Genomic DNA, 11973 nt, shown 5'->3' with positions numbered 1-11973 from the left:
CTAATTGCTAACTGCAGGATTCCTAATTAGATCCCTTTTCCTTGCATAAATACATAAACAGGAGCAGGCCGATAGTCATTTGCAGCTCCATTTCGGTGCCAGCCAACACCCGTGGTTGATATTGTTGTTCTGGTTCTTGTGGTTGTTGTTTGTAACCTCCCCTTCGCGATTTTGCACTTGCCAAATTGACGAGTGTGTTGTGAGCACTTGACAGCAGCTATCTAGCCAGCAAGTTTCCCTCTTCAATTCCCAGTCATGCAGGGGTGGGATTCTACCAGTTCGCACCTATTCACTAGAACCGGTTGTTAACATTCTAAGATGTTCAGAGAACCAATTGTTAGAAGAAATTACTGGCCTAATCCTGTAAGGAAGGCAGGAAGGAAACATTCTGGTGTTGCTTACGGAAACTGCCTCTCTGTTAACCCTTATTACATTCTTGGCAGGACTAGACTTCCTGTCTCAGGAACTTCTCTGGAGCTTTTTCCCCTCCTTTGCTGGTACTTTGCTTGTGTGGAGTGACCATTCAAAGTTACAATGGCACTGAAAAAAGTGACATGACTATTTTTCACACTTATAACTGTTGCAGCATCCCCACAGTCATGAGAGGCCAGGCAAGGAGATGCGTGCCTCGATGTGAGTGATGTTGAGTTGGCCACACCCAGCCAATAACATGACCACCAAGCCATGTCCACCCAGTCCCATGACCACCAAGCCACACCCACCAGCTAAGCCACGCCCACAGAACCGGTTGTTAAAAATTTGAATCCCACCCCTGCAGTCATGTCATACGTTTCCATGATGAAAAGCTCTGCCACGGAGAGAGTGCCCTTGCAGAATAGCCCAGGTTCTTTCTCCAAATCAGCCTAAAATCCTGCCTGGATCAGAGGTGGTACTCAGCAGTTTCTGACCAGTTCTGGAGAACTAGCAGTGGAAAATTTGAGTAGTTTGGAGAACCGGCCAACCCAAACTCTGATTGGCCCCGCTAACCCCATCTATTCTCTGCCTCCCATTGAGTCCCAGCTGATTGGCTGGGTCTTTGATGCCCTGCACAGAACAACAGAGCTGGAAAGGGTTAGTGGGTGGAGAATGGGATTTGCAGTATCCTTCCCTGCCACGCACTCAAGCCATGCCATGCCCACAGAACCGGTAGTAAAAAAAATTAAATCCCACCACTGGCTGGATGATATGTAGCTAACATCAAAAGAAGTCAACCAGTGGTGGGCATGGCTCGTGGGCATGGCTTGGTGGGCGTGGCAGGGGAAGGATACTGTAAAATCCCATTCCCTCCCCACCCCATTAACCTGCTTTCCATCTCCGTTCTCCTGTGTAGGCAACAAAAGGGGACCCAGCTAATCAGCTGGGACTCAGAAGGCAGAGAATAGATGGGGGCGGGGCCAGTTAGAGGTGGGATTTGCTGGTTCTTCGAACTACTCAAAATTTCTGCTACCAGTTCTCCAGAACTGGTCAGAACCTGCTCTGAGGTCCACCATCACGAGCAGTGACATGATAGCAGTGTTCCAATCTTTGAGGAGCAACTGCCCCAAAGAAGAGGGAGTCAAGCTATTTTCCAAAGCACCAGAAGGCAGGATGAGAAGCAATGGATGGAAACTCACCCAAGAGAGAAGCAACCTAGAACTAAGGAGATACTTCCTGACATTGAGAACAATTAATCAGTGGAACAACGTGCCTCCAGAAGGTGTGGGTGCTGGAGGTTTTCAAGAAGAGAAGAGAAGAGAAGAGAAGAGAAGAGAAGAGAAGAGAAGAGAAGAGAAGAGAAGAGAAGAGAAGAGAAGAGAAGAGAAGAGAAGAGAATTCTTTATTGGCCAAATGTGACTGGACACACAAGGAATTTGTCTTGGTGTAAATACTCTCAGTATACATAAAAGAACAGATACATTCATTAAGAATCAAGAGGTGTCCTGCCTGAGCAGGGGATTGGACTAGCAGACGTCCAAAGTCCCTTCCAACTCTGTTATCCTGTAGGCTGCGTGAAGACCCTTCCCATTTTTATCATTTGAGATGCCTCCAAAGTCACACTTCCGATATCTGACTCCAACATTGAACACCAGCACCGACCTTTCCTTCCCCTTCCTTCCCCTCTGTCTCCCCCTCCTTCGCTCTAAAATATAAATGAAACCTGGAATAATCTTTACGTCCCTACTTGGATTAATCTCATTAAGCTCCCCAGCCTTCTCCAAATGGCAGCAACAGTAAATCCTGCCCTTATGAGGTCACCACATCCCTGATATGTCCACTGTGACCCCTGGAAGTTAAAGAGAGAGAAAATAAACATATCTAAGGCCTGTTCAGAGGAAAGGCAACGAGAATTGGCCAGCGCCTGACAGAATGAGATACATTATCTCACGAAAACAAACCGTTCCTTCTAGCTTACTGGCAAGGGGTGGAGGCACATCAACTTGTGACCAAAAGAAAAATGGAATTATCCTTCAACTTGGCTGCTCCTGAACAAGTAGATGTTTTTTTTAAAAGAATTTTTATTTTTAGACAAACATACACAAACAAAACATAAAACATAAAACCATCTTCCAGTTACATATATACAGCGTGTCGGTTGGTTACAAATCTTTTGTGCATCCTCTCCGTAGTCCTTACTTACAGTTTATATAGGTTCTCATATGATCAATCTAATATATATGTATACATTGTTATCATTGTTAATCATTTATTTGACTAAACTGTTATACCCTCATTTTATGCGAGATATTCAAATTTTTAAGTTAATTTGTATTATAACAATTCATAAGTCCACCAAATGTTAATACATGTTTATATTAAGTTCTGTATCATTCTATTATCCTTATATGATAAAATTCTCTTAACATATTTCAATACCGTATTTTTTTGTCTAACCATTGATAAAACAAACCCCATATCTTATAAAATTGTTTATCGTCTTCTGAACAAGTAGATGTTATTTAACCTAAGAGAGCAGCTGTATTTATATTCTCCCTGTCCAATTATTTCTTAAGCTCCCTTCTTCTTCCATAATTGTGTGGAACTTTAGAATGACAGAAATGGAAGGGATCTTAGAGATATTTTATTCCAATTCCCTGCTCAAGCAGGAGATTCTATAGCATCCTGGACAAATGGCTGTCCAATCTCTTGTTAACAACTTCCACCCCTAGTGATGGGACACTCAAACTTCTTCAGGGAAGCCATTCGATTGATTCTAACTGCCAGGAATTTTTCCTTATTTCTAGGTTGGTTCTGTTCTTGATTACTTTCCATCCACAACTTCTGGAGGCAAGTTGTTCCACTGATTAATTGTTCTCACTGTCAGGAAATTCCTCCTTAGTTCTAAGGTTGAATCTCTCCTTGATTAGTCTCCATCCATTGCTTCTTGTCCTGCCTTCAGGTGCTTTGGAGAATAGCTTGACTCCCTCTTCTTTGGGGCAGCCCCTGAGATATTGGAACACTGCTATCGTATTGCCCCTACTCCTTCTTTTAATTAAACTAGACATGCCCAAGTAGATATAATTTAAGCTAAGGGGGTAGCTGTATTTATATCTTCCCTGTCCAATTAAGGTCCCTTCTTCTTTCATAATTGTGTGGCACTTCAAACAGGAGCTGCTTGCAAGCCCATCATCCACGTTTTTTTGTTTGGAACCCTTCTTTCTCTCTGTCTCCATTATGGGCAGTGGAAATATGTTGGAGGTGGAGGAAGGTCAGAGAGAAAAGGCTAATCTACAGGATGCTCTCTGGGAATAGACCCAGGGCCTGTCATAGAAATGTACAGTTTACTGCGGATATGTGTCACTGTAGCCATTCCATGGGAAGCTTTCACCGGCTCTCTCGTTTGCTCGGTTGCCTTCAGTCGGCGCTCCGTTGCTCTGTGATGTTTAATCAAGCATGAATTGTGTGTTTATGTGCTTGTGTGAGTTTATTTGGCCCATCCTGCCAGAGGGGAGAATAAGAAGCAAAAAAAGTTTTCCATAGAAGGTGTTTTCCATAGAAGAACCACAACCTAAGTTTTCCATAGAAGAACCACATCCTAAGGTGCTCTTTTTTCCTCTAAGCTAGTGATCTTCCTGAAGGACAAATTGGTCTCAAAGGAAAGGGCTGGAAATAGTTGATCAGATGTGGTATTTATTTATTTATTTATTTCCCCATTTGCAGCTAGATATCAGTTTTGTTTCTGTTTAACAGGTACCTAAGACAAGTCAAAAGTACAGTGGACAATCCAACTTCTTAGGATGTGGTTTTTAAGGCTCAGCTCAGCAGCACACCTTTGGTTGATGAAATGGGCCATTTTATGCCTGAGGGTTAACAATCCTTTTCATCTTATTGTTATTACCTTTATTGTCAGGGTACAACGTGTGCACCATGAGATTGGCTGAGCCTCCCTTCGTGCACCCCACACACACAACTCACAGTGAGGACAGAAGTCCCTGACCCAGGCCCAATCTTATTACACTATGTGACCTTATTGCACAACGCCCCGGCCCCCGCAAGTCTATCATACTATGTTGACATGAAGTTATTTTCTGTTCAGAAGTCTGACAGCCCACGGGTTCTTTCTTAATGAAATCTTCTTTTAATGACCCCATAAGCCCTAGCGGGGTGCAGTTTGGACAACTAAATGGAGCTGAATGTTTACTGGCCAGATGCCCTTCCTGTCGCCAATGCTGAGTTTTTTTTTCCAGCAGATATATTCTCATCGTGCCCAGGATCAAACGTACAGCCTCCTGATGGTGAGGCAAGAGCTCCACCTCTAGGCCCCAGCACCACTCATGATGATGAACAACCATCGCCACAATAAAAATTTTTGTTTTTCATGCTAATTGATGAGTGATCTGCTAAGATGCAGTAGATGAGGGCTTGAACAAGAGTTGATGAGTTTGTTCTAATGGTTAAGGTGTCAACCTAGTGAGTTCTAGTATCACCTTAAGATGGTGGGAGATCAGAGGTGGTATTCAGCAGGTTCGGACCAGTTCTGGAGAAACTGTAGCGGAAATTTTGAGTAGTTTGGAGAACCGGCCAATCCCACCTCTGACTGGCCCTGTCCCCATCTCTTCTCTGCCTCCCGAGTCCCAGCTGATCAGCTGGGTCTCCTTTTGTTGCCCTGCACAGGAGAATGGAGCTGGAAAGCAGGTTAGTGGGGTGGCGGAGGGAATGGTGATTTTGCAGTATGCTTCCCCTGCCACGGCCACCAGGCCACGCTACACCCACAGAACCAGTAGTAAAAATAATTTTTTTGAATCCCACTACTGTGGGTTCTAGTGCCATCTTAGGCATGAAAGCCAGGTGGGTGATTTGAGGGGTGGTCACTTTGTCTCTCAGCTCAGCTCAGCTCACAGGGTTGTTATTGTGTGGGGAACAGGAGGAAGGAATATTCGGTACATTCACTACCTTGAGTTATTTATAAAAAAAATAAATAAAGGTGGGGTAACAAAAAAATAAATATTAGAAAAATACGTTGATCAAGTACAGGTAGTCTTCGACGTATGATCAAAATTGAGCCCAAAATTTCTGTTGCTAAGTGAGATATTTGTTCAGTGAATTTTGCCCCATTTTACAAACTTTTTTGTTAAGTGAATCTCTGCAGTTTTAAATTAGTGACCCGGCTGTTAAATGAATTTAGCTCCTCCATCAACTTAGCTGAAGGTCACAAAAGATTATGATATGATCCCCCAGGGACACTGCAACTGTTATAAATATGAATCGGTTGGCAAGATCTGAATTTTGATCATGTGACCATGGGGATACTACAGTGGTCATAAGTGTGAAGAAGTAAGTCATTTTTTTAGTGCCATTGTAACTTTGAATTGTCACTAAACAAACTGCTGTAAGTTGAGGACTACTTACTACCTATTTAAGACCCTGATACTAACACAACATTTTTATGGAGTACCCTTTGGTTAAATCCAAAGCTTTCAGGAACATTTGCATAGAAACCTAGAGTTTTACAGGTGATCGTATCTCTCTATTTTCATGGGCTTCAACTTCGTTTCCAGGTTGTCTTAAGGATAAACATTCAACACTTTTAAAGCACATGTAGTAAAGCAGCAATTGTTCTCCTCTTAAGTTTATTTTAAAAAGATGTAAATTTCTACTTTAATTGCACTTGGAGTGTTCAACTATCAAATGAGTCATTTGTAAGTTGATGAGTAACCCAGCCTTGTATCTATTCTTTTCTCTGACAAGTAGTGGAATTGTAATGTTGTCTCACCCATCACAGCCATCTTTGTAAAATACAATGTTAAGGAAGACTGGGTTCATTGTATTATACGTATGTAAATCTTCTGTCTTACTAGTCTCTGGAGAGTGTGTGGAAGACAGAGAGTATTCCCAAGCACAACATGTATTAATTGTGAAGTAATAAAGTGTAATATAGGGACGCGGTGGCTGAGTGGCTAAGACACTAAACTTATCGATCAGAAAAGTCGGCAGTTCGACGGTTCGAATAGCGCCACATAATGGAGTGAGCTCCTGTTACTTGTCCCAGCTTCTGCCAACCTAGCAGTTCGAAAGCACGTACAAAATGCAAGTAGAAAAATAAGGACCACCTTTGGTGGGAAGGTAACAGTGTTGCGTGCACCTTCGGCATTTAATCATGCCAGCCACGTGACCATGGAGACATCTTCGGACAGTGATGGCTCTTCGGCTTTATAATGGAGATGAGCACCGCCCCCTAGAGCCGGAAATGACTAGCATGTATGTGCGAGGGGAACATTTACCTTTTTACCTAATAAAGTGCAACTCATGAAGATCTAAGAACCACTGAAGTACAAAAGTCAAGGCATCATTAAGGGTGCCTGAAAACCCCGCTCAAAAATTATAATTTAAAATAGGCTGTGCTTCAAAGAGTTGGGGATTGAATCTTTTGCAAAGGGCACAAAAGCAAGCAAATAAGTCTGTTAGCACCTTTACGCATCATGAGAGTAAAATCCCACATCAGTACTAAACTGTGGAAAAGTTGCCACTTGTTGATCAGGTAGGGTAGATTCCATGGAGCCACTATGACTCTGAATATGTCCCGATGAAATATGATGTCTTCACATGGGTTTTTCTACTGTACTGTATCTACTCCATCATCTTCAGGGATAGGTCAACCTAAAGGAAACAATGGTAGTCTAGCCAAGATGTGAGAAGGCACAAATCAGCTCCATATATCTGCTGTCAAGTGATGGCCCTAATTAAATCATGAGCCTCAACCAAGCTTCAAAAAAACTCAAAAGATTTATTAGGAGCAACATGCTGGCATTAACCTAAATGAAGCCAACTCTGGCACACATAATTCACAATCACCTGTCACCCTGTTTCCCCCCACCCTCCTGGGTGTATCATAAGTCAGATTCTCCAATGAAGCAAGTTCACAGGCTGGGTGTCATCAATCACGTTCTCCAATGAAAATTTTTCATGGCCAGAAGATCCGGTAGCCTAGCTACAATCTTTTTAAGATAATGGTGGAATGTACATCTGGTTTTACTGCCTTACTGCTCCTTCAGATTTCCCTTCCCCTTGTTTATGGCAACTTGAAAACAGGCATAGGAATGTTTTACAAGTTGACATCTATAGGATTCCATCTTCTTTCATCTCCAATCAATGGGAGTAGCAATGACAACATTAGCTGGACCACAAGTTCTCCATCTTTGTATGGAAGAACGACCTCATGATACAGAGATGCTCTTGATGTCCGCTGGCTATAGAGCTCTAACTCTGAAGGTCCTGTAAAGAGAGAATTGTTCAATGCACAGGGCAAAATCCCATTCACTTATTCTAACATGTTTATCTTGGTCCTTCTCCACCTATAATTTATGGTGTGACTCTGCATACCATTCACATTTCTTGACCCTGCACAAAACCTGTGGTTGCAATCCCTTTTAAGGAAGTCATACTTTTTACCATTTAATCCTGGAGTCTAGTATCACACAGAGCTGAAGAGCAAACTCCATGAATCCAGTCGAAGAAAATTTATTTGGGTGAATGGACAGTGAAGAGGAGCGTTAAACATTCTGCACTGAGTAAGAGAAAGGAGAAAAGATACTCAGTCAAAATTGGGCTGCAGAAGCGTTCTCCTTCATCCAACTATAATCTTTTTCATGTTCTTTGGGCTCTTTGTCCACTTAAAGGTTTTGGGTTTGTGTTTTTTTAACTCTATGAAAGTTACAAGTCTCCTGAGTCGTAAATGTTCTCCTTGCTTGATACCAGCTGATGCATTGGGTTAGCCAAGGAATTGGTAGTTGTAGAATAGTTTGTGCCAACCAAAAAGACCATTGCATCCCTAACTTATATCAGCAAGAATATAAGTGGGTTTCTATTATTATTATTGGGAAAAGGAGGGGAGAAGGAGGAGGAGGAGGAGGAGGAGGAGGAGGAGGAGGAGGAGGAGGAGGAGGAGGAGGAGGAGGAGGAGGAGGAGGAGGAGGAGGAGGAGAAGAAAAAGAAAGAAAGAAAGAAAGAAAGAAAGAAAGAAAGAAAGAAAGAAAGAAAGAAAGAAAGAAAGAAAGAAAGAAAGAAAGAAAGCTTCATAGATAGCCTTCAAGGGAGAAATTACACTTTCCCAGTTGCTCTGCAGTCAGCTTTCTGGAGTTTGACTCAGTCTGCTTAAATCCCAGCCTCCACTGTTCGTGGGAAGTGAATTGCCCACTTGCAAGCATAAACTTCCCACTGTGACTCGCTTTGTTCCTTCCCCGCTTCCTTTCTGCTCTGTTGAAACGGCTAAATCAGTCGATATTACCTTAATGGGAGCTTTAGAAGTGTTATTTAATATGATTACCTTTTTTTTTTAAACACACCACATGAAATTTAAAAAAAAAAAAAGAATCTCGGTAAAAGCACAGGCCCCTTATTTTGTGCCTTGGATATTCACCGTAATAACTTAATTGGCATTTTCCTATATCTGGGAATGTAGTCTGTGCCATTTTGAAGCCTTTCATTGGCAGTCATTCTGCTCCAGTTTTGGAAGTCTGGTCACCTAGGACCATGATGGAAGGGTAGGTCTGGATAAATACCGAATAAAAGCATATTTGTTTCCTCTAGACATGTGGGACTTTAATTCCTACCAGCCCTAGATTGTGTGATTTGATGGGAAGGGACTGTGAAGCTGGTGTCCACCACTGCTTGGTGGTGCAGTGGTTAGAATGCAGTATTGCAGGCTAACTCTGCCCGCTGCCAGGAGTTCGATCAAGGTTGACTCAGCCTTCCACCCTTCCAAGGTCGGTAAAATGAGGACCCAGATTGTTGGGGCCAATATGTTGACTCTGTAAACTGCTCAGAAAGTGCTGTAAAGCATTATGAAGCGATATATAAGTCTAAGTGCTATTGCTATTATCTGGAGAGCATGCAGTCACTTACTCCTATGCTGTCCTGGTAGTTGCTATGTAAAAATTAAGACTTGGATGCTTATCTGTTTTGCTCTTGTGCTTTGCTTTACTAGTGTTTTACTACTCAGGTCATTGATGTTCAGCCTGCAACTGGAGGAGGGGATTGTTTTGAACTCCCCATACTATATCTTTGTTTTGGGGTGATCAAACTTCTAAGTAAGGGCTTCTTTAAAACCCAAAACTCAAGTTTTCATTTCTTGTAACTCCTCTCATCCTCTTGTTTCCATTTGCCCTAGGTTTTTCCATCCTCCAAGCAATTATGGAAGCCGCTGTGCAAAATAATTGGCAAGTGACAGCCCGATCGGTGGGAAGCATCAAAGATGTTCAGGAGTTTAAGGCAATCATCGAGGAAATGGACAAACGGCAAGAGAAGAAGTACTTGATCGATTGTGAAGTGGAAAGAATAAACGTCATTTTGGAACAGGTGAGGGCCAGTTGTGGGTTTGCTTCCTCCTGGGCGTATTTCTTGCGCACCTCCTTATGATTAACGTCGGTCACTGTCTTAGGGAAGGTCGTTTGGGTGAGGAAATGTCCTACGCCTTTTACTAGATGTTCCAGGTCCTCCTCAAAGGAGAATGGGTGTTGCTGTTTTGAGAGACGTTTGTTGTTGCTTCACTTCACTTTTTGCATGTCTTCATTGAAATAGGGATGCGGTGGCTCAGTGGCTAAGACGCTGAGCTTGTTGATCAGAAAGGTCGGCAGTTCGGTGGTTTGAATCCTTAGCGCCACGTAACGGAGTGAGCTCCCGTTCCTTGTCCCAGCTTCTGCCAACCTAGCAGTTCGAAAGCACGTAAAAATGCAAGTAGAAAAATAGGGACCCCTTTGGTGGGAAGGGAACAGCGTTCCGTGCGCCTTCCGTGTTTAGTCATGCCGGCCACATGACCAAGGAGACGTCTTCAGACAGCACTGGCTCTTCGGCTTTGTAAAGGAGATGAGCACCGCCCCCATGAGCCGGAAACGACTAGCACGGATGTGTGAGGGAACCTTTACCTTTATTGAAATAGAATAGAATAACAGAGTTGGAAGGGACCCTGGAGGTCCTCTAGTCCAACCCCCTGCCTAGGCAGGAAAACCTACACCACTTCAGACAAATGTTATCCAATCTCTTCTTAAAAACTTTCAGTGTTGGAGAATTTACAACTTCTGGAGGCAAGTTGTTCTACCACTTAATTGCTCTAACTATCAGGAAATTTCTCCTTAGTTCTAAGTTGCTTCTCTCTTGGATTAATTTCCACCCATTGCTTCTTGTCCTCGGGTGCTTTGGAGAATAGCTTGACTTCATCTTCTTGGTGGCAACCCTTGAGATATTGTAACCTTGCTAAACATGTCACCCCTATCCTCCTTTTCATAAAACTAGACCTACCCAGTTCCAGCAACTTTTCTCTATATGTTTTAGCCTCCAGTTCACTAAGAATCTTTGATGCTCTTCTCTGCACTCCAGAGTCTCAACATCTTTTTAATACTATGACAACCAAAACTGGAGTGAGTATTCCAAGTGTGGTCTTACCAAGGCATTATAAAGTGGTATTAACACTTATGTGAATTGTATCAGGAATGTTTGCTCTTTGAGCGAGGTATACGGAGTAATGTTTCTGTTTTGTCTCTTACACTTGGGTGTATGCTCCACTGTGATTAGCTCTCCATACTCTTTTCAGCCAGATACTCAGCTCCAAATTCTAGCAGCCTTCAACTCTCATTAGAAGTATCTGAAATAGAGACTCAAGGGGTGGGAAGCCAGTGTGGTTGACCCCAAGTCTGGTAGAGATTGGGAAATTCATTGAAGGGTGCAAAGTGGCCATGCAGGAAATAATGAATCCCTTGGAATGACGTCTGAGACTCTCTGGTTTTCAATTCCAGTTTCTCGTCACCAATGTTTAATGGACTGGAGAGAAGAACTCGGATCCGATCTTGATTAATCTCTCTCTCTCAAATCCCTATACTTCTGAACTCAGTTGCAGTTTTTAATATATGGTATCATGACCAGTTAACGGCCCCAGTGGAGTCTGGGAAACTGAATGGAGCTAGCTTAGCGTTTAACCTGGCTGGATGCCTTTCCTGTTGCCAATGCAGAGTTTTGTTCAGCAGATATATTCTCATTGTGCCCAGAAAATCTGCCTCCTACCTAGGATCAAACTCACAGCCTCCTGGTTGTGAGGTGAGAGCTCTGCCTCTAGGCCACCACACCACTCTAGTTTTTAATACATGATATGCCAGAAAAAAAAAAAGTAAGAAAGCAGCATGACCAAATTACCTTGTAGTAAGTCAGGTAGCCAAAAAATTGAATGAATGAATGAATGAATGAATGAATGAGAAAGGAAGGAAGGAAGGAAGGAAGGAAGGAAGGACGAAAGGAAGGAAGGAAGGAAGGAAGGAAGGAAAGAAAGAAAGAAAGAAAGAAAGAAAGAAAGAAAGAAAGAAAGAAAGAAAGAAAGAAAGAAAGAAAGAAAGAAGACAACCTTTCTTTGACTTTTCCTTCCATAGGCGCTTGATATTTTATTTTATTATTTTATTCTATTCATTAAATTTCTATGCTGCCCATCTCACTGTCTGAGGTTCATGATATAATAAAAAATAGAAATATAAAAAGCATTGTAAACATAAAAAGCATTGTAAATATAAAACCAGA

General features: G+C 42.4%; 1 protein-coding gene across 8 annotated transcripts in view; it reads left to right on the top strand.

Moving 5' to 3' along the window:
* Positions 1-11973, top strand: part of GRIA3 (glutamate ionotropic receptor AMPA type subunit 3) — a 144326-nt gene that overhangs the window by 47020 nt on the left and 85333 nt on the right. For all 8 annotated transcript variants that reach the window (XR_015750728.1, XM_087972150.1, XM_087972151.1 and 5 more), the window contains exon 4: positions 9584-9771. Coding sequence is in view for 7 of the 8 variants with exons in the window: in XM_087972150.1 (XP_087828276.1) it covers positions 9584-9771 (188 nt within the window). In the remaining variant the exon portion in view is untranslated. The remainder of the gene's footprint in view (positions 1-9583; positions 9772-11973) is intronic.

Source organism: Notechis scutatus, chromosome 10, assembly GCF_049901735.1.
Source record: "Notechis scutatus isolate UNSWTSFEM ecotype Mainland chromosome 10, rNotScu1.2, whole genome shotgun sequence".
Taxonomy (NCBI): domain Eukaryota; kingdom Metazoa; phylum Chordata; class Lepidosauria; order Squamata; family Elapidae; genus Notechis; species Notechis scutatus.
This window is presented reverse-complemented; position numbering and strand designations above follow the sequence as displayed.